Source organism: Myripristis murdjan, chromosome 24 (assembly GCF_902150065.1).
Source record: "Myripristis murdjan chromosome 24, fMyrMur1.1, whole genome shotgun sequence".
Lineage (NCBI taxonomy): Eukaryota > Metazoa > Chordata > Actinopteri > Holocentriformes > Holocentridae > Myripristis > Myripristis murdjan.
In genome coordinates this window covers 19230718-19254854 of record NC_044003.1, presented here as the reverse complement: position 1 = coordinate 19254854, position 24137 = coordinate 19230718, and the positions used below count along the sequence as shown (strand labels likewise).

Sequence of the window (24137 nt, the reverse complement as noted above, 5' to 3'; positions counted from 1 at the left end):
AATAATGGAGCAAAAGTGCATTAAAAAAAACGTGTCTCTCTCTCTCTCTCTCTCTCTCCTTCTTTCTCTCTCTCCTCGCTAGAGTGCATATACAATATTTTTAAATATTACTGTCCTTCACTAGTATATATAACCATTAAAAACAGTCATGCAATTTTTAAAGTGCCCACAACCTCCATGCTGGTTTCCAATGCAAGGCACGCAGCATATTATTAATATTAATTTCCCGGAGCGCCTAACAGTGGTTGTCAGTTATTAGTCGAGGAGAGTTCGTCTTTCCCTTGCCTCGTTTTTTCCCCTCCTATATGGTTTCTCCGTCCTCTGTCTCTCAAACACACATTTGCTCTCCTTTTCTGTTATCTTTCCTCCTCTTCCCTTTCTCTCCACATGTCTCCCACTCTCTCCCTCTTTCTCCTGGTAACAGTTTGCGGGATCAGGGAAGTGGTGCTGTTTGCATACTAAGCCCTGATTATTCCAACTGCTGAGAAGTTGGCAATTTCACACCTGGGTGAAAGATCACACTGTATGTGCGTGTGTGACTTCTGTGATTCCCTCAGTGTTTATTTGTGCCATAAGATTGGATTGAATGTGCTATATTTTTTTGAATCTGGGTGTTGCATCATGTTCCTCATTTTCCATCATGATTTTCCCAGTGTTTGTCAGTACATTTATCCCTGTGTATGGATGTGTGTTTTCACTACTGTCAACTGTAACCTGAAACCAACAGGTTTACTTGAACTAACCACAAGTGATTTGTTAGAAAACTTGTCAAGCTAGCTGCATTTTAGCTGAGTCATAGCTGTCGGACATGACTTGCCCTTTTTTTTTTTTGGTCCATCCTGTCCACATTCCAGTACATATTATTCACAGTGACCAGTTTCTTAGTTGAAAAGTGTTAGAAAATGTCTGGCATTCTTGCTTGGTCAGAAAGTGACAACTGTGGTTTTTCTCACTTGTGTTTCCAAGTAGCTCGAAAATAATTTTCAATGTGCCTGGGTGTTAAAAATAGTTAATAACATTTTTTTTTATTAAGTTTGATTCATTTTATTAATCCACTCTGGCTTTCTCTGTCAATGGAGACAAAGGAGGTGAGTTTGAGACAGTCCATTTCAACATAGACAGTCAACGGCGTAAGTTTGGCCTAAATCCTCTGTCCTGTAAGCTGAACCCTTGTAATCTGCTGTTCTCAAACCAAAAATGAGGGTGTTGCCAACACTATCACTGGTTATGTAATGCATGCCAAAAACACCGTGGTTGAGGTCAGAGTCTGTTGTAGAGTCTGCAAGTGGATTGCCATTTTCTCACATGAACTCCAGACATTGTCGGGAGTTGCCCATGCACACATGTAGCACACAGCAGGAGTCGCATTCTCACCTCATAGAAATGCTCTGTTTGGTTTGGGCAAGGGGTCATGCCTGGGTAGAGCATGCAGGAGGCATGATAGAAACATCATCAACACACCCACTCGCTTGCTGTGAATTCTCCACACAGTGACCTGCTCTATTCACACATGGACTCAAACATTATACATACTTACAGGGAGGTAGCAGGGTAAAGTCTGTTTCATGTCCGGTCCAGCTAATCTGGACATTTGCATTCTTACATACAGCTCTTTTGGGTAAAGTCCAGGTAAGCTCAGGGTTGCAGTGCATGTGTGAGAAGAACTTATGATACCAAGAGGGCCCTACTCCCTACAGGCATTACATCTATTGGTGACAGGTAGAGTAAATTGGTCATCTTCTATTGGCTGATCTGTGGTGGCATCACCTAACACCAAAGATTTTTCACCAGTAGACGTAAGGCCTTACACAGATCTGGGTTTAGGGTTTAGCTATCCTTTAATTTTGCATTGAACACATTGAAAGAATGCATTAAAAGTAATATTTTTTAATTTAAACTTTCTAGTGTGTAAAACTAATGTGAAATGGAAAATTTCTATGTAACTATATAAAAATAGCAACAACTAAAATCCCAAAATATGCTAACTACCTGCATCTGGTCAACTTTGACATTTTAAGATGTTTGGATTGTTCTGTCACCCCCACATATCCTTTAAGTCACTGTATGCCAACCTCGTACCATACTCAGGGATTCGCTGGGACTACCCTGTCTCCAATTATTTTCTGTGAAGCACTGCAGGATGAAAAAAAGAACACAAGAAAGGTTCAAAGCCCTTGTGTTTCATGCAAGTTGCATACCAGGTTTTGTTACTACAGCTGCAGTGAATGCTAATCTAAAGACTGAATCTTTGCTACTTAAAAAAACAAAAAGTGACATTTTAACATCATTTCCAAAGGACAACTCTGACAACCCAAACGACAGTCTTGACACTTACAGCTGCATAAATATATAGCAAGCCATCGATCAATCACTCTGCATCACATCCTCCTGTGACATCTGTTCCCCTACACACGCACAAGGGCAGGCACACACACACACACAGATGACACTGTAATATCTGTCTGAAGGTGTCAGCTACTTTACTGCCGCCCCTCCATAACCTCACTGTAGGTGGTGGTTGTATGATTTTTTTCTTTTAACGGTGAATGTTACGTTTGGTGCTGACAATCTATGGATGACATTGGTCATGACATCTAGCACTCCATTTTGTGCCATGTGCCCCATTATGGAAAACACTGTCAAAAAACACATGATGCAAGCAGGTAGCTAAAAGTGCCAACTGCTTCCCCTATATCATAACAAAAATACGTATGCAATATTACACTAGCTTTTGGAAGTGTGAGAACTTGAGGACAGATAAAGTGGAATAGCCACTTTAAGGTCAAGATTTGAAGGAGGGTAACAATATCTGATCAAGGTTAATACAAGGATGGAAGTATTTCATTATAAGGTTCATTTACTGAAAAAAAAAAAAGTGTGTTTGGGGTTTCATTTTCCTAGCTGAACAATATCTGCGTCATTCAGTCAGCTGATGCTGAACATAATTGTGTGCCTTATGGACAATAACAATGTTTGCTATCATTTAACATGTTCCAAGCTAAGCAGCATTAGTCAACATTTGCGATGTCCATCTGTCGCTGCTGTGATCAAAGTACATTATATGTTATTTGTCCACATACGGAATTAGGCATCTGTTGGGAGCAGATGTCAAGAATTGTCAGTCCATTATTCCATATGTAGAAATGCTGAAATACAATTCTACTATGTGAGTTTCATTTATGTTTATCAGCGCTACGGTGCAAAAGTTAGAGACTAGACAATTTCCAGTCAAATGGCCATCCAGCTTAGACTGTTTACTTTTTGATGAGAAACATGAATGCAGAAAACATATACCGTATGCAAGAGAAAATTACACAAAATCTCCACATCATTATCACTATTTCAGCAGCCCTTTTTTTTTTTACTTTTGTGCACCCTGCCTCTTTAACTTTTCCATCCTTTCAGGGGGAGGGCGGGCAGGAGTTTCCAAAATTGAGGTTAAAAATACTGCAAGATATAGAGAAAATAGGACTCCTGACAATTTAGCAAGACCTGGTAGACCACTGAAACTGCCACCATCAGATAGACAGCACTAAAAGGGCTTTCAGATAGGATGTGACAGTGGAGGCCCTGCACGCTGGAACCCATTATTTCCAAAGGCTTATGCTGTGCACTGATGAATCTGCACTGTGTGGTCGCCCAGAGTTTAACCTAAAATGTAGAAAGGTGAACTTTTTTGCATCAGATTGTGGCAAATTCTTTGTGCAGAAAAGGGATACAAGCTGGGAAATCAACCATGGTCAAAATGAATGAAAAAAAAAAAATGCAGTAACAGTTGATTTTGGCTCGGCCTGAATTGCTCAGATTGTATGACACCAGTCTCCATTTGTACTGAGACCTTGGGAGAACAGCAGAGACACATATATGTGACACTGATGCTCCGTGTGTATGCTCTGTAATGTTACATAATGGTGGGAACTGCGCCTATTTTGCATGCACTTCAGTGAGTTCACAGAATGTCTGCTTAGATCTGCACTGAACCCAACAGTAAGTGTAGCAAAAACTGCATCCTGTCTGAAAGCCCCTTTATACTTTCATTTTTTCAGACAAGAAAACAAGCTTCACTCTCACTTCAGACCTAAAAACCTTTCCACTTTGAGAAGACAACTCAACACTGTGATCTGCAATGGTCACCTGTGATGTGGGATAAGATTTTATGGACAAATTAATATAATTTTGAGCTTTTTGGATGTAGCAGAGGCCAGCAGTTACACCTCTGAAGCAATGACTCAAAAACTTTGACCACAACAATCAGTCAAGCGTGGCGGAGCATCAGTGCAAACTGAGGGATGTTAAACAACATCTGGCGCTGGTGATGTGTTGTGTGTGATTGAGACAATTGAATACCAGTAAATAAAAAAACTGATCCAACAGACAACAACCCTGCCAGCCCAGAGAAACAAGACAACTGTTAGCTTGCTCGACACTCCAGGTAAAGGAAAAAATGGAAATGCATGCACTTCAACTCAATTTCATTGAGGGACACACACAAGTTTCCATAACTTTCACATAGCCTGTTTCACAGACATAAATATCACAACTATGTGGTTGTGTGGGACGTTCATTGTCCCATTGTCCCATACAGCCTTCTGGCATGCTACTGGCTGCACATAAAACCTCACTTAGGCACCCCTCCACCTGTTTGAAAATGTCCTGGCTTGTGCTTGTTCTGTGCATTGGTTTTAAGTCCAAGAGGTCCTCAGTAGTGGACAACTGGGTCTCCACTCCACAGATGAAAATCGCCAGCTGAGCTGTGTCTGTCCTAGCCGTATTTTCATCCACAGAAATGGAGTAAGCAACAAGTTCTTTTGCTTTATCTTTGAGTTGTGATAGCAAATCAGCAGCTAGCTACTGGCCATGGTATTTCTGGCAAGACTGACATTTGCAAATGCTTGTCATCGGTTGGGGTATACAATATCACACACTTTTAGCATAAAGTTTTTTGGAAAAATCCCCCTCTGTGAATAACTTTCCTGATTTGGCTATTTCTTCTGCTATGAAGAAAAAAACTGCTCGAAGAAAAAGCTGAAGTTGCATGCCTCTTTTCAGTTCGGCGACCTTCCAAAGCCTTTGTTCCCCGTCCAGGGCTTCATATCTCAGCTTGTGTGGTTTCAATATGACGACGCAAATTATATTCTTTGAAAATGGAGTACTCAGTTTCCCAGCTCTTGAAATTACCTGCCTTCAGTATCAACTTTTCTTTTTTGAGTCATTTTGTGTTAGCTAGCTTGCTACCTTGCAGGTGTGCTGGAGGCGCCCACGTCGGTTTGGATCGGTGCAGAGGGCGTACGTCACTGTGCAGACCACGGCTACTACCGGCGGGCCAAAAATAATTGAGAACCTAAACTGATATGAGGGCTGGATCAGAATTTGCGAGGGGCCGGATTTGGCCAGCGGGCCTTGAGTTTGACACAAATGGCTTACAGTTACCATGGTAACAACACGGCCTGCCGCAAGGCAAGATGTTGTAACCTTGCTGTGTGGGCAGCGCATGCGTACAAACCTTTTTGTGTGAAAATTGTTGTTTTTCTTTGGCATTAAGCCATTACGGAAGAGAAAAAAGACTCAGTGTTGTATAAAATTTCACAGTGTTCCTAAATATGGAAAGCAAATGATAATTCATGCACCAAAAGGCTAGATTTAACCAACTCCACATTCAGAGTAAGGCTGTGGTCTTACTGCCTGGGGGCATTTCAAAATGGTGCAGGGTGTGCTGTCTCCATTTAAAATAAGAGTGTCTCTGATTCTGCTTTAGCATGAAAAACATGCTCTGCTGCTGCAACAACAAAATTTCTCCACAGTTATCCATACACTTTAATAAAATGCCACATTTATTATACTTGGTGAATAAAGCGATTCTGATACTTGGTTTTTGTGTCAGTCCTCACAATATGCTATTGTATTTTGGAAATTATAGTAATTAAAATAAATATGTCAATACAAGTTACCAGGAGTAATTTAGCCATGTAAAGGAGCTGAGCTTTCAGCTTTACCGAACAGGAGAAGAAAAAAGCCCTCCTTCTTCTTCTCCAATCCTTCACTGCTTGATTGATTATGATGGTCAGTTGCCTCTGGCATTAATTACAGGAGATGCCAAAAAGACTGTGTAGCTCTGTGGATCTTAAAATGGAGAGACTGAACCGTGTTATAGACACATTTACATCACCTCAGCTGAGGAAGTATTTCATGTCGTCAAAAATTCTTTTTACAGGCTGCTGAAAATGGCGAGAGATAAATATATCAGCCAAAGCTTATATCAAAGCCAACACCAGGGAAGCACAAAATAAATGTTTATATGCAATGACAGATATTGGTTGCAATGCAAGTTGTGAGTGTATCTATAGGATATGAATGGGACTTCTCAGTCGATGTTTAGGCTTTGCCACATGGAGCCCACCAGTCAGTCCAGATAATAGTGTGAAAAATGAAAAGCTCCTGTTTACCAGCTTGGATATGCAGAATCACCACACAGGCACACACGTGCATGCTCGTGCAACACACACACACACACACACACACACACACACACACACACACACAGACACACAGACACACACACCCACACACAGTGCTGAGCAGAAACAGAGAGCACAGCTCAGCACAGCCCCACTCAATCTCTGACTCCTCTCTCATCTCTTTCCAATGTGAAGAGTGTGAAAAGAGAGAGAGGCAGAGAGAGGAGGGGGAAACATACTGTAAGAGATAAAAAAGGACAGAGAGAGTGGCGAGAAAAAGACACAGACAAGGAATAAATGAGAGAGCAAGAGATGGGAATGGAAGAATTGAGAGAGAAAGAGAGGTAAAGTCTCATATGCATATGAGACTTTTATTTTAGAGAAACTGGAGATGGGGAGAAAAGACAACTGCCATGACAACTGCAGAGATTCTCTCAATGTGTTCATGTCTGATCTTGTGTCCTCTAAGACAAATTTACACATATCTGTCGACTGAGATATGACTTCAAAGCAAAGGTATTCCGAGGATGGATAAAGATCCTGAAAGTTTATTTGCTAACCAAGGAAGCATCAGTTGATGACTTGGCCGATGGGAACAAATGGGAAACCCCAAGATAATGCATTAAAGATGCATCCATACTGACTGGTGCAAATAAACAGCACCAAAGTCTGTAGAGAGATCAGTCTTTAACATACAGTAGTAGTGGAGTCTATTTCCCCTTTGCAACCACAGGAACCGTCCCCAGAACACAGGAACTCTTTAGAGCAGGGGTGTCATGGGGGGCCAAGAGACTGCAGGTTTTCATCCCAACCAAAAACTCCACCAGCTGATTTCACTGATTAGTCCCCTCTCTCTGCTTGAGGGTGAGGTAATCAGTGACTTTGTTCGACATGCGAAGTTCAACACCCCTGCTTTAGAGGAACCTGTTTGCTCCAAACCAGCCAGTCTGCCTTTTTTAACCATGAGGGCTGAAGTCCTGACCCCAAAATGGCCCTTGCAATGGTAGTGCTTTCCAGGTTCCACAAAACTGAGGAAGAGTTTTAGAGATGAACAAAATGCTGGGGGTGAGCGCATCACCCCCAGCATTTTGAAAAACAGGAGAAAGGGGCCACAAACAAAAATTAGTAATAGATTCTTCTGTCATGTCCTGTCATAGCTGTTCTTGCTCTTTAGAAAAGCAGCTGCCTCTTTTCAACTCTTGCTTTTCAAGAAGCCTCAGTTTATTGATGACCGTATATATTCCTGATATCTTCCATTTAAGAGTTATTTAATAGTTTTGCTGTTGGCAGCAGAGGTAGCAAGAGTTCACACATTCTTTACTCAAACAGAAGTACAGATACTTGTGAATAAAAAGTACAGGCTCTGAAATGTACTTAAATTGTAAAAGTAAAAAGTAGCCCTCTAAAGAACATTTCTAAGGCCCTCTTTTGACAACTGGCTGTTACTGTTAATTATTAATAAGATAATATCAAAGCTAACCGAATCTCATGTCATATTATTGTAATATAATTCAAAGACTAGTAGTTCTCCCTGTCACAGACATCACATTCACTAGATGCCATTTCTCCTCATTCGAGTCTCCCTCTTTTGTCGGTTTCGTCTTGTTACATCTGTCATGTGTGATATGCACGGATGTGGATGGATACACCAAGGGATCGTCTTTTCTATGTGTCACTGTCCCATCTGGTTGACATCGAATGCATTAAAACTAAAGTAATGAACCTGTTTGAAAATATAAGGCGTAGAAAGTGCAGATGTTCATGTTGAAATAACAGTAACAAAGTATTTGAACTTCATTACGTCCCACCTGTGGTTGTCAGTCATATACAGAGTGACTACACGCTTGAAAAGTTCACACTTGTAAAGTTCGCTGTACGGTGGAAACGCAAACACACAGGACCTTGAGGTGCTCACTTTGCCTAACGCAAAACTTTTCCAAGAGCAAGATGATTAAAACAACTGGGAAAATGTATTAAACTGACGGCACAATGTCAAGCACACAGCTCATCTCAAACTATAAGGATTCACTCTCTGTGCTCAAATTTTTTTTTGTCCTCTCTCCAAGACAGCTTGGGGAGATTGTTTCTCCACAGGGAAAGAAGCATCGACATCACCTGATGAGACAAGTGAAAGGCAGCCAAAGGTGAGTTTTGAAGACAGTGAGGCAATGATTCAGTAAAGCCCCTTGGCTTCTCAGAAATAAACAGCGTATAGGGCGTTATGCTCACTGTCTCTAACTGCTTTCTGTCACCCACTCTGAGGTACAGATCATAAGGTGTTGAGAGAGAGATGTGGAGGGAGGAAGAGAGAGATGCAGAGAGGGAGAAAAGAGAGGGAGAGAGAGAGAGAGAGAGACTGGAGGAGTGGAGGGGAGAGAGAGGAAGAGAGACAAGACAGGCCCAAAAATAAAGGGAGGAAGAGCACTAATGAGTACACTCAGAGGTTTGCTCAGTTGCTGTGACAACGTGCCGGCTCATCGCTTCAAGCCACAAGACTGCACATCTAATGAATAACACACATACACACACATACACACACTTGAGAGTAAAAAAAAACACAGCATATCCCCTCAAGCTACTGTCATCTGCATGGGCTTGCTGCCGACCAAAAACCCATCACAACACAACACACTCCATTGAGAACAAAAATGGCATGTATCCTAGCACCTGTGTATGTGTGTGTGTGTGTGTGCATACACATGCATGTGCTGCAAACTATCAAATAGATTATGCCAACATACAGAAACACAGCCAAAGTATTTAACCAAATCACTGATGACCACCGCCGTGTGACTCTGCCAGCTGGAATGTGCTGAATAGTTCAGGAGAGGAAAGGAGAGCTGTGACAAAAAAACAACAACAAAAAAACCTGCAAAACAACAGATTCTCCTGCATCAAGACCTAAAGCATCCAGACTGACAGGCATAATGAACGCAATACGCACTGAACTGAAAGTAAACTGAAAGTATTTCCTTTTTCATGCATCCAATTTGAGCTCTTTTAAACTGCTAATTTGCCTGCTTTGAGCTACATATGAAATAGATATCATGTTCTGAAAATGCGGCCCCAATTAATTCTTTAGTTAACTGTTTATGCATTCATTGGTATTGTCTCGATGTGGTTTGGACAAACCCCGTTCTAATGATACAAGTATCTGATATTAGATCAATATGTGGGTGATAAATGATTCGTATTTTTGCTTGTGTCAGAGCATAGCACCTGCTACAAACTAGAATAGGGACTCGGTCACCATGGTCATATTTGGTTTTAACAAGTATCTTGGGTGATTGGATCACAAGTGGATAGTGTAGCTGTGAACAGGGTTCAGTGCTGTGAACCAATCCAATCCATCAAACCTCTTGCAGAGGTGCCCAGGGACCCGTTGGGCCCCATAGCATTGATCACAGACTCTATCACCAGTTTTCACTGAGACACTTTTGAGACGTACAATAATACCAGGTGTGAATGATGATCTGTCATGGCCATCCACTTGTGATTGGATCACCCAAGACAAAGGTTATTATGTGACTGAAGCCAATGTCTTGTTCAGGGACACTTCAGCAAAACAGATATTTAGCCTACAATCTGGATGGTTTGAACCTCGGTCCTCAAGGTGATGTGTCTTTCTGAACACCAGGTGACTAGACACTTAACCCACAGTCTGACGACATTGCCTTGGAAAATGTCCTGATAGAAACCAACAGCATCACATTCAAAACAGGAGTCAAAAACAGGAGCCAGTCATCTGGCACAATGAAAGTTTACTTATTTTGTGCCTCTCTACTTCAATGATCTCTACTCTCCCCAGCAGAAGCAACACAGAAACTGAGTACGGTTTCCCACCAAAAACAGCACTTTGGAGGTGTGGTACTCCCGTCACATGTCGATGAAACTGAGTCAAAACAGCATCATTGGTGACACTTGCGGGTGCTTGCTCCAAGTGGATATTGAAGCTATTGGTTCCTATCTGTTTTTTTTTTTTCATGTGTGTGTCTTGATTTGTTTGTGTGCGTTGCTTTCGCTTAGGAGTAGGTGTTGACAATTAACTCAGAGCAAAATTTTTAAAAATGGGATGTTGCGGATACGAGAGAGCGTTTTCTGGTTCATAACCGATGGTACCACAAAATAATGCAGTTAAGTGAAACAAGCACTCTGCGAGTCAACAAAATCCATCTGCCATTTATTGCCTGTGGAGTTGCTGCAGGTTTTTATGACATATTGATTTCATCACTGTTTGAGTCAGAGTGCTGTGGTTTCTGGCACTGGGAGAGGGATTCTCCATATTGATTTGAGGAATAGCATGCATTACTTCTTAAACTGAGCAGTATCCCCCTATTAGCCGATGCATAATAAGACATTAGTAGCACCTCTACAGCCACTTCCAGTAGTCTCTTTACTGCACAACAGGTCACAGCTGCAAGGACAGTGTGTGTGTGTGTGTGTGTGTGTGTGTGTGTGTGTGTGTGTGTGTGTGTGTGTGTGTATGTGTGTGTGTAGGGAAAATCTCCCCTGGGGCCTTTAGAGGTCCCTAGGACTCGAGTTGACAACACTGATAACAAAGATCAGCTTCTGAACCTTCCAACCCCCAGCTTAAATATACACCCAGAAACACACACACATACACACATAGCAGACACATGCACATGCGTGCACACACACTCACAGCACGCAAACACAGTGTGAGCTTTAGAGAGGTATAGAGTGAAACAGATGTCACATTGAAGCTGGGAAGAGGCCTTGTCTCATCCTCATACTGTGTCCTCCAGGCAAACTGGCCACACACACACACACACACACACACACACACACACACACACACACACATATAAACAGAGACAGACTGCATGGCTCTGCAGAGTACAGCGCCTCTCAATCTCTGTCTCCCCTCTGATCTCAGTCCAACATGAGGCAGTTCGATTACAGTTCAAATTAGAGCAAAAAATCCAGTGACAAACTTACAGAATGCAGGGAAGGAATTCAGCGAATTGATTCATTCTCTCAATAAGACCTATTATATGTTTAATCATCCCACTGGACTCATCAGTGGGTTTGTCATTACAAATGCATGCTACCGTTCAAACCCACAAAATTTTATGTTAAAATCTAGTGGAGATCCGAAAATTTCCAAAGGTAGCAAATATGTCCCACTGCATCACATGGAAATCTGCATAAAATTATGCATAAACCATCTAGATATTTTACATTTGATGTAATTGTGCAGCCATGAAAGAATGACATCATGAATTTAAAAGCTGAACTTTTTTTTTTTTTTTTTTTTCTTTTTAATGGGAAATTACCAAATATTTTGGCTCAATCCTGAGGTCATGGTCCACTTTCCACATACATCATTTAGTGAAAAATAAAAAAAGGGATACAAGACTTTCCTACATGATACAGACATTGTAATCTGTACCATACATGACCAGAGCTGGGCTGATTCAGGTTATTGTTTTTTTGCTGCTTACCTTCCTCAGCAGATTGCAGATCCTCTCAATGTTCCGCAGTCTCTCCCTCTGAAAGGGCAACAAACAAGAGAAACTTTTCACTTTTCATATTTTTTGGATTCATAGAACAATTTATTATTTGACAACTCAGTCAGCTGTGATACTGGGATCAAATAATATTGTGGGAAACACCATGGAAATAGAGAAGACAATATTTGTTCTTGCACATGGAATGAAAGTAGGTGCAAGGTGAGGCTGATTTTAGAGGTGAACAATATTTGAGGCTTTTATTTATTTATTTATTTATTTATTGTAGTGTTTCTGGGTAAGCTCACCACATGGTAAATATTCCTGATTAATAAACAGAACATGCAGTTGTCTGCAAAAATCAACAAACAAATTGAAGTAGAGCCTCCTTTTCTCCCTCACCCCAATAAATACATAAAAAATGAATGAACAAGAATATATTACATAAACAAATGACATGCTTTAATGTAAATATTTCAATAATTGAGGTCCTTAGAACCTGTAAAATGTTAAATCAGCAGCAGCCACAGTGCTGACTCTGACAACCACAATCCCACCAGAGCTTTTAACATCGTCATCAAATATTTACAAAATCCTATAGAGATGCAATCTGGACATGAGTGGCAGCGCTGTCAATTCCATGGGGGGCAATGCATAACTTGGGATGCTCATAAATCATATATTGATCTCTCTTGCAAACCTCCTGTTCTGCGGTTGTCATTTTTTTACTTCTTTGCATTTCAAAAGCTATTTGCAAACGTCTCTACGGGGACTCAATGGGATTACTAAGGTATATAAAAAAATAATTGATGCTTATGCAGGGTATCAAAGTCAGGACGGCGGTGAAGCTCAGATGAAAAAGATGATGAAAATAGAAGAAAATGCACTGAAATAAACGGGGTGATGATGCAGCTTGTTTGCGGTTGAGCACGTATTTGAATCCTCTATGATGCTTTGATTAGGGAGATTTAATTTGTCTGATTACTAAAACCATGGACAGCATCTATACATGGATAGCAACCCACATGTAACACCCTTGGGGATTTTATGTTAGGTGTACAAATTAGTTGATATTTTTTGTGTTTCCTTTATATAGTGTGCAGAATTCATGCAAACAGCACATGAATTTAGATTTGCTCTGAAAAACTGAGCAGTGTACTGTGAGGATGAGAATCTACATTTGTTGAGCCACAACTAGCAGCGTGTGTGTGTGTGTGTGTGTGTGTGTGTGTGTGTGTGTGTGTGTGTGTGTGTGTGTGTGTGTGTGTGTGTGTGTGTGTGTGTTTGTATGTGTGTGTGTGTGTGTACGCGTGCGTGCTTTAACAAAACAGGAGCTCCCTGTGTAAGAAAGACCTAGATAATAAGAATACATCAGTAGAGGCAGCAAAAAGTCCCCATACCATACACACACACACACACACACACACACACACAAATACATACACACATACACATACACATACACATACACACACACATGAATACATCTGGTGCCTATGCACCAGATGTATTCAATGCGCATACTGAAATGCCAAGCAACTTGCCTGTAAAACTTAATTTTGTCAGTCAAGCATTTAGGTCAAATTAAATTACACTAAACTTTATTCACGATATTTTATTCAATTTTTTTTCACCAATCATTTTCTGGTCACACATTTTTTTGTTTGTTCTTTTTTTCCTACAAGATCTTTTGTTCATATGAATCAAAAATGGGCATAGCTGTAGCTTCTAACAACATTAAATTTTTCAATGAAATAAATAAATAAAAAAAAGTTATATTAAATATTCTGTCCATTTACAATCTGACCATATTTTACCAGGTAATAGTCAGTAGCCAGTGATGGATGACTCTGTGAAAGTGACATTCACAGTCCTGCTCCAAGATGCTTGTGGGCAGCGAAGCTGGGCTGACAACAGCTCCAGATTTAGAAGCACAACTCAAATGCCAAACAGGGAAGCTAGAGGGCCCTAATGTTTTGAATGAGTATGTGTGTGTGTGTGTGCATTTGTGTGTGTGTGTCTCTCACACTTTTATTCTAAAGGGACTAAGTTGGTGTGGGCAGTGGCATTGAGCGTGTCCTAAAAAAAATGTATTTACTGCATATCCATGTTGACAAATGCCTGGTCCTTCTTCTGCAGGGTTCTGCCTAGTGACATTCTGTGCTATTTCCTAAAATATGAAATGATAAGGGTGTAATTGTGCACATTTGAGTGCTATGAAAAAAAAAAATCAGACTGTTACAGAAAACGATTCTCCTAGAAAAATGTTTAATTAATGCCCGTGCTCTAAATAATGAAACCAGAGGTTCCTGGGTAGGAGGCTGCATACAAGTCTGAGGTAATACCACTGTAACAATGCAGAGGGAGGGGAGGTGGTGTGTGTGTGTGTGTGTGTGTGTGTGTGTGTGTGTGTGTGCGCGTGCGTGCGTGCGTGCGTGCGTGTGCGTGTGCGTGTGTGTGTGTATGGGGGAGGGTCACTCAAGACACTATATGAATGCATGTTACACTGCACTGCAACAAAACAGTAAATAAATAACTAAATAAATAAATAAACAATGTCCATCTTAACAATTTATTTACTCTCATATTCACTTTTAAAATCTTAAAATTTTCTTCAGAAATCTGCCAGTGGGATGAGATCATCCCACCTGTTTCCGGTGCTAAAAAATGCTAAAAATTCCTAAAACATGTGAAATTGCATGGAAAGGAGTGGGATTATCTCATCCTTCTGGCAGATTTTTCTTGTTTTAAGAAAAACAAGATTTTTAACACTCAATAAGAGACTAAATGGTGTGTTAAAATGGAGATTTTTTTTTTTTTTTTTTGCAGTGTGACCGTGGTAGCAGCACTTATTTGTTCCTTCCTTTGCCTGTGTGTGTGTGTGTGTCTGTGTGTGTGTGTGTGTGTGTGTATTTGCTGCTGTATAGCATTATATGCTGGAAAAGCAACACAATTTCCATTCTGTCTCTCACTCGTCTCCCCAAAAACGCCACGTGGGACTTCACCTCATTTCAGATACTATGGAGGCTTGAGAAAATTGCCAAAAAATATCACACTGTCTTTTAACTTTTCGTTATTTCAAATGTTTTCAAAGTACAAGGAAAAGTCATTTTAACATACAGTGAAGAAAAAAGTTTGTCTTTGAAGTATGACATGCCATATCAACATAATGGAGACCTCCCAAATGAAAATGTGATATATGTACACATAGGAGATTTCCATATAGGGCTTATATGTCCATATTAAATACCAATGGGCTATATGAAATGGATATATGGATATATTTATGAATACATGCATATTGCCCCATTGTTTTGTACACACATATTATTCAACATATGTGGGCTGTACATATCGCCACATCCAGAGTGGGTTAATATTGTATGTTTGATTCATTTATGACGACAGTTGTAACACTTTTATGTTCTTCAGTCTCTCATATGCTTTGACCCTCCTCATCACACACACATCAACATACTTACATACTAACCTTCACACATCATGCACACAAAATACACATACAGTGCACATACAAGCTTACTGCATTCTTGCATAGGAACATGCACACACTAGGAGACACAGAGGGACACACACTCTCATTTCTCTGACAAAAACACCGCGATAAGCCATGAAAGGCTCCGTCTGATATCCAATTATCTCTAGTCCTCATGTCTATTTCTGGTTGAGCCCGCACACCTCATCAAGGAGCAGACCAAATCATGCCTGCACAACACAATCTTCTCTCGCCTTCATCTTGTCCCAGGTTTGAATGAGGACGCACAAACAGATTTCTCTTTGCAGCACCAAAAGAAGCAACGTGTATGAGTGTGTGTGTGTGTGTGTGTGTGTGTGTGTGTGTGTGTGCATATGCCTGCCACTACCTACTCAAAACCTCTCATTAGCAAGCAATTAGGCTGATGCCTCTTTGAAATGTTACTCAGCAAGAATTTGCTTGACAAGCAGGAGCGGCATCGAACTGTAAACAAGAGTTGAGTAAGGCGGAGGTGGGGAGCGGGTTGGATGAACAGGGAGAGTTTTTCCAGTAAAATTTACCTTTATTTAACCACGCAGACCAATTAATAACAAATTCCTGGTTATAGTAACTGCCTGGTATAAGCATGATTGGGCAATGAACCCTTAAGATGAAGAGGAGAGAAAAAAAAGGAGGGGCAGCCCAAGATGCTGATGCTTCTGTTTTTCCCCTTCGTTTTTTTAATTTTTGCCAAAGTTCTGTTGTCATATGTTTAAATGCTGCCAAATCGCCTTTAAAGCAATTAAGTTTGAGAATTAAAACTGAGTGAGGGGGACAGGCATGGAGGAGAGAGGGAAATGAATGGAAGAGGAAAATGGGCCGCGTAAAGGAGCATTTATATGGTGTGAACAGCACACAGAGGCTGTCAAATACAATCCACAGAACAGGGGAATCAGTTCAGTTCAAGAATAACATCTTACAGCTAGTTTTACCAGGGTTTCATAGAGCACACATAACCCGTGTGATTTAAACCACTGCGACAATGTGTGTTCATTGTGTTTGTGTCACTGGTGGAATGCTGGTGTACATCAACAACATGCACTCGTGGTAAATCTCAAATTCATGAACTACTTGGAGGCTCTGATCTGTGAGAAGGCCAGGCTCTCATTACAGGATGCCTTTATCCTCCTGGTGAGTTATCGTTATGAATTCAGATGGGAGCGTTAGGTGATATTATCATTGCTCCTGGCTGTAGCCTTATCCCCAGATAATAGAGTGTACGTGTGTACGAACACATCCTCGCTGGAGTGTGTGCACGTGTGCGTTTCTGGTAATGGAGAGCCATGAAAGCAACAGATGACATGAGCTTGGGAATAATGCCTGCCAAACTCTGAGCACTGTGGGATACAAAGCGTTTAAAACTAAAGTGTATTGTCATCAAGGGACACGGTGTGTTTGTGTGTGAGAGAGTGGATGTGGATGTGTGAGAATGAAACAGAGATACAAATCGATTGAAGTTTTTGTATTTGTATCTGTATGTGTGGATGTAAGCACACACAGACTATATTGTTAAAAATATCCCTATAGGGTTCTTTGAATAACAAACCATATGTTAGATGTTGACAAATCTGTGGTGGCTGAGGCATTGTTGTTTGAAAGTTTTTGGCTCAGTAGTGTATTATGTTGTGGTGGACCAATCAGGTTTATATTCCAAATCCTGGACGGCATCGTGAAAATCCATCATTCCACCAAGTTTCATTCAAAACGCGCCACAATAGGCTCAGAAATCACATGTGATAGACAGATGGAGCCCAATCCATAGTCTCTTACTTGATCTCTGATTGTTGCGAGACAAAAAAAAAAAAAATCACCTCCTTGTTCCCCTCACGCTGGACGAAACAGAATGCGTCACCTGCACCACTGTATTATCTCCCTACTAGCTTCAAGTCGTGCCTCCTCTTACCTCACCAACCAGCTGCAGAGAAACAGAACAAGCTAAATATTCAGTGCAGTGAGCACTCATTCATCGATTTCCTTTGCCTATTGTTCTCAGAATGGCAGGGGGCTGAAGCCTAATTCATACATGGGGTGCACGGCTAATACTGACAGACATATTCATACTTATGGGCAATTTAAAATTTCTCCAGTTCACCTAACTTGCAGGTATTTTAGAATATGGGAGGAAGCTGGAGCACCCAAAGAAAACCATCGCATCCCCAAGGAGAGCATGCAAACTCAAACACAAAAGACCTGAGCCGGGAATCAAACTCTGCTGGATATAAATTTTAAAACAACAAATCAAAGGGCCTCAAAGGGCTGTTACATCAAAAGTACTGTACAGAATCCGGGCAAATAAAAACTTAAATGAAAAAAATAAAATAAAAACAGAAAAATAGGAGCTCAGAAAATGGAAACTTCCTCTATCTAAACTCACAATGTATGTTACTTTTATAGTTATTATTATAAAAGAGTAATGATCTAAGGGTGAGAATTTCAGATTTGGATCATTGCCAACATGGAGTCACATGCTCATTAGCCCAAGAGCAATCTGTCCTCGAAAATTTGGGGAAACACATCCATATGTTTTTTGACATATCCTGCTGACAGACAGACAAACTGGAACTCTAAATAAGGGAATAAAAAATGCACTTCTTTTCACTTAAATACAAACATACCTGGTAGTTGCAGTGATTAGGTGATAAATTCCTACAACTGCTGGTTTAATACCCATGTAACACTAGTCTCTGCACAAACACACCCACACAGGATGTACTAACACTAAGTGTAGAAACTATCGGAGACAAAGAGTTACCGACACCCAAAACACCACCACCTCCAGCAACAGCAGCCCTACTTTTCTTGTGAATCAAAATAGTTTCTGAGGCTGAAAACAATTAGCCTCCCTGTGCAACTAGAATCCTTTTACTGTTTTCTCCAATTTATCTGATTAGAAGAAGATGATCTGCATGAGAGTGTGTGTGATAGAGAGAGACTCACAGAGTATGGGTAAATGAAGCAAGAGTTACATATCATGAAAAAAACTGTCAAGATCTGTGTATGAGACTGACAGGTACAGAGACACAGACAGGGAGTGAACCCATTTGTGTATGTGTGTGTGTGCGTGTGTGTGTGTGTGTGTGTGTGTGTGTGCAGGATCCCCACCAAATGAAGTTCCCCCCCGAGGGAGCAAGCTGACAGAAAACTGCTAATTAGACTGCCTGGTTGTGAGAGTGAGAGAGAGAGAAAGAGAGAGAAAGAGAGACAGAGAGAGAGGAAGGAAAAAAGGCAGAGGGAGCGAAAGACATTATGCCAGATAGAGAGAAAGAGAAAGAGAGAGAGAGAGAGAGAGAGAGAGAGAGAGAGAGAGAGAAAGAGAGAGAGAGAGAGAGAGAAAATAGTGAGAGATGGTTCAAGCCTGTTTGTGTGTGTGTGTGTGTGTGTGTGTGTGTTAGGGAGATACGACACCACTCAGGAGGAAGCTATCAACCTGTGATTGATAACCTCCTGTGGTGAGAGGGAGAATAACAGCAGGAAGAGAGATGGGAAGAGTGAGCAAGGATGCAAACGAGTTTGAAGTTTTAACCCATTTGAAAGACATCACATATTCATGAGCAATAACCACTGACATGAAAGTAAAACTTGCGAGGGAATATTACGAACGGTTACAAGTTTTTAGCTTTCTTATGACTGAGGTATACAGCTGATAGCAGGCCAGACCCAACTTTACTCAAATAGGGTGAATGTATTGTGTGTGTGTGTGTGTGTGTGTGTGTGCACGAGCGTGTCTGAAGGCATGGTTCCATAGCATAGAAGTGTTGATTCAGGCTCACCCACACTATCTTTTTGTCCATGTTTACATTTATCTGTCATTAACTGCATAAATGTGTACAGAGTATGCATTGGTACCTTAAAATCAAGCCTAACTCCCATTTCAATCACTTTGTATTCAAAGTGTTAAAAAAAAAAAAAAAAAAAAAAAAAAAACTGCTCTGTGAAACGTTAAAGTTGCTATACATCAGGTAACAGAGTTGGATTGGGATTATGTTTTCACCCCATTCCATTTATCTGTGGCAGTGGGTGTCATTAACTTTTTGTGAATATTAAGCATATGCAGTGTTGATGGGGGCATGTGCTCTACTGGGTGCTTTCTAACTCGATGTGTGACTGGTTTTGGATGTAACAAGCCTTGCTGCTTAGTATAAGCATCCGCTGGACTGAACAGCAAGCATTCCCTCTGTTTCTCGTTTACATGAAAGGAACATGTTTCCTTGTTTCGTAGTGCAATTTTCAGCCAATCGTTAACTTTCACTATCCTTGGTTTCCTTAGGCCCACCAAGTTGTCAGTCATAACCACTCAAAAAAAAAAAAAAAAAAAAAAAAAAAAGCAAAACCGAAAAGAGCCCCAGAGCACAATTTGGTTATCACAGCCAACTGATCTGCAGATGAAACCATCTGGCCACTCTCTAACCGAACCAATCAGCATCCTTCAGTGGACAACAGAACAAAACTTTTGGTATTATATTTTTCTCAAATCCATAAACTATGCATTTCTATGTAATTTCTAAAGTATCTGGGCAACCCTGTAAAAGACAAATTAATTGAAAAAAAATCCAGTGACGACTGGTGTTGATATTCAGTGGGTGGGCTAACAAATGCATATATCAACAGTTCACGCTGCAGCACCATATTCAAGATACAGAAAGGACTTTAAATACTTATTATGTCAAACGCTGTAAAACAACAGTACTTCAAATGTATAATTCCTTGTTGGGTCCAAGCTGTGTGTCCTTCAAAAAGCAAGCAAGGGACACAGAAAAGTGAATTCATAGCTACACGTGCTGTTAGACGTGCTTTCGTTGAAACCAACTGAAACAAAAGTTGAAATTTTGTCGTTTGTCCTCTAGTGTTAACCGAAAGTTGTTTGGATGATGTGCCCCAGTCTTTTCACTTCCAACTTTTCCTCTACAGACATAGAAGAAAATGGATGATTATGGGTAGAAGAGACAGGGGGAGCTAAAGAAGAAAAGGAAGAGAAAATGTGGCAGAACCTTGTGTACCCATTCCCCTGCTGAATTCTTTGATACATTCTTCACTGCATAATGATATGCAAATATGACAAAATATGAAAGTGTTACAGTGTGGGGAAATCTGGCCCAATGTACTGTCCTCAAAGCCTTGAAAATGCCTTTCAAGCCAAATAATTCTTTTCATTAAGAAATCCTCATTCAGCTATCTGTTTCTCCCGCTTTCTGTCTTTTGCATCTTCAGCTGTCCTCTTTCACCCAGTCTTACATTCTCTTTTTCTCTCTTTTTCCCCTTCTCCAACTTTACTGCGTTCTTTCTTCTGCTCATTCCCCAAGGATGCATAGAAGTCAATACTCCAGAGTGGCTATATACAGTCCAGAGCTCTAAGTCAAAGTCACCTCCAAACTAACAGCTCATACTGTACCACCATGCATTATTAAAAGAGTCAACTGCAGTAGTAAAAGCCCAAAAGACCCAAGGGAAAGGGATTTAGTGGGTTGGAATTCATCCTAAAACAACTTAACCAGGGGCGACTTTCCCAAGGTGGCCACAATGCGAATTTCCCTCCACAACCCATTGGCACAATCCGTTTATCTGCGATTGCTCCTGTGGCAATTTAAGTGATGAAACAGGACCTATCTGCCTGTTTCCTCTCAGTATGAAATTTTCAAAAAAAAAAAAAAAAAAATAGAGGACATTGAAGTAAGGAGCGAAAGGGTGTGTGTTTAAGCTGCTCTCTGACCAACTGACCATGACTCAAAGAAACCCAAATTTTATTAACTGGCCTGTTTTTCCCCCTGTTACATGCACTATAAAGCATCAGGTTGTTCATTGTTTACATACTGAAAACTCACACAGAGCCACTGGCGCAGAGTCAGAGTCAAAAACGTGGCTTTATAAAACAGTATTCATACAATATTCAGTGCTCATTCTTATCCACTTTGTTTACTAGACTGCCCAGGGGAACAGCTTCATGGACATAAAAAAACAAAACAAAAAAAATACATATAGGTATAATATATGTATGTAGATAATGATATTCTGTAAACACTTCACTGAAATACAACAGTTGAAAGAAAATTGGGGATGCCGCCTTTATTACTTACGCCCCTGAGCTTTGGAACACACTACCTTTAGACATCAGGGAAGCCAGCTCACTAGACATCTTTAAAAGAAGATTAAAGACCCACCTTTTCACTTTAGCCTTTAACTAGCTCCTATTTTATTGCACACTGTTGTCTTTTATTGTTTTATTTGCATCTTTTGTTTTATTTCAAATTTTATTTCAATTTTTAGCCTTTTCTTTTTAATTCCACCCTGTGCTGTGTTTTATTCTTTTTAATGTTTTATTTAATGTGTTTTCAAATGTTCTTCTTTTTATTGTGAAGCACTTTGAGCTGCACTTCTTGTATGAAAGGTGCTATACAAATAAAGTTTTATTATTATTATTATAAATATGAATATTTTTCCACACTGAAGTAACAATAGCAAATATGATATATCACTAGTCTATACCTGTTAGTGATTTTACAACAATAGAGGAATGGAGCACTGAACAAAAGAGCTAACCAACATTTTTAAACAAGAAACATCACGTGAGGATACATTATCTAATAGGTTTGTATGCCATTAAATCACATTGCAGTCATTCCTTTATTAATTTTTCCATGAAAATTATTTCTTCAAGGAAGTGGTCTCTCATAAAACCCATGCCTCAATATTCTTTAGTGTTACTTGTATGATTTACAAACAAGATATGGAAGGACGTCAACATGGCTAGGGTATATGTTTTTCATTACAAAAAAATTAGTAAATTCAGTCTTTCATGCTTAGGTTGAAAGGTCTGCATTTAATTTATGCCTAAAGGCAGCAGTATTACTCCACATTGGAGCCTGTTAACACATCATGATGCCTCTCAGCTGTTAGGTGATTCTCCACTGTTTGATGTCTTGATATGCTAACAGGCTGTGATGCCTTCATGGATTTAAAAAAAAAAAAGCCAGATGCTAATGACTGCTAGCTACCAGGCTAACAAATAACAGTAGCCTGTAGTTCTCACACGACTTTAAGTGCAGTTCAAATTTTTGGGAAAATGGGATCATGAGGTATTAGGGCCTTTTATAGCACCAAGAAGAGCACAACCTCAAACCTCTCCTGTGTTTCTGAATGAGGAAGTCTCCAGAGTGGGTGCGCTGAGAGATGTTTACTTTGTTTCACTCATCAGTCAGAAAGCCCTGCTTATACTTACTAGTCATACTACGCTTCAGGAAAACCTAAATATCACACTCAACCTTTAACTAGTAAAAATGCATTGCTGTAAATGATTGGCTGACACAAGTGTGACTCACACCTTGACTTCATGTTTTGGCTTTGGCTTTGCCTGGGTCTGTGGGTTTGTATTTTATTTGTATTTGTATTTTAGCGTTTGTCCTTTAAATATGATACTTAATTAATATTTGATGCTTTGGCCTTAAGTCACTTAGGGGAGTTCATTTAGCGAGGAAGTGAGGAGAGGCAAGCATGTAATACCTGCATGTTGCAAGCTACTATAATTTCATATTAATGAGAGTAGGCACAGAAAAAAAAAGAAAGAAAGAAAGAAAGAAAGAAAGAAAGAAAGAAAGAAAGAAAGAAAGAAAGAGAGAGAGAGAGAAAACAAGACGATACCAGAATGGAGGCAGTGAAAGAGCGAGGAATAGGTAAGGAAAGAAGAAACAAAGAAAAACCTCTTAAAAAAAATGTATTAATGAGAATGGCCCATAGCAAATGTATTGCACGTTTTTCAGATGCACTAACAACAAACATACAAACACACACACACACACACACACACATAAAAAATAATCCACGTGTGGAGTAGCATGTACTGTAGATGTATGGTGTAGCCTGGAGGAGGGAAAGCAAACTTACCGCATGGAGTGGATTGCCCTGATCAATCGGCACCTTGAAGTCGGCTTGAAGCTCATCAAAAGCTGTTATCTGTGAGAGAGACAGAGAGAAGGGGGGGAAAGAAGAGATGAATATAGAAGCAGGAGACAAAAATGAGATGAGAAGGAAAAACTGTTTGAAACTTCTTTTTGCAGATCAAAAACATCCTGCATCATATCTCGCCGATTGTGCACAAGGCAACTATCTGCTTAATTGGGCTGCAGAAAACCCAGATTATTGTTGTATATGATTTTAACTGTACATTAGCACCTTCAACACTGCTGCTCCCATCGGTGGGGCTATCAATACCAGGGGACCAAGCTTGGTTCAAACAAACAAACTTTATTTCTTTGCTCTTTATTTTTTACTCTAGTGGAGATCCCAGGGTTTCCAAGGATACCAAAGTGTCCGAATTAATTACAGGGAAATACGTGTACAAAGATGCACAAGACATCTAGATGTTTTATACTGATGTAGTGTTGCAGCCATAAAACAATGACATCTTGGGTTTAAATGTAAAAACAAATTGCAGGGTGAATTCCAATTGTTTAAGGTGAATATCCTGCCAAGAGTATTTTTTTTCTCTAGCATGTTACCGTCACCATCAGCAGCTGAGTTTTGGAACAAACAGAGTATCAAAATATATCTGGGAAGAACAGAATTAGATGTCTAACTTTGCAGTATGAAAAAAGAGTCTTAATGTTCTGTATTTTGAGTTACAAGTATCATTACTCATTTATGCTCCATGTTATGAAAAATTTGTTTGAAGAAAGAGTTAGTGTATCC

The 24137-nt window shown here is 40.1% G+C and overlaps 1 protein-coding gene across 1 annotated transcript in view; it reads right to left on the bottom strand.

The window, feature by feature from the left end:
• The window catches only part of cnih3 (cornichon family AMPA receptor auxiliary protein 3), a 73492-nt gene that overhangs the window by 34998 nt on the left and 14357 nt on the right, over positions 1–24137 (bottom strand). The window contains 2 exon segments of the mRNA XM_030047279.1: positions 11921–11968; positions 23334–23402. Coding sequence (XP_029903139.1) covers positions 11921–11968; positions 23334–23402 — 117 coding nt within the window.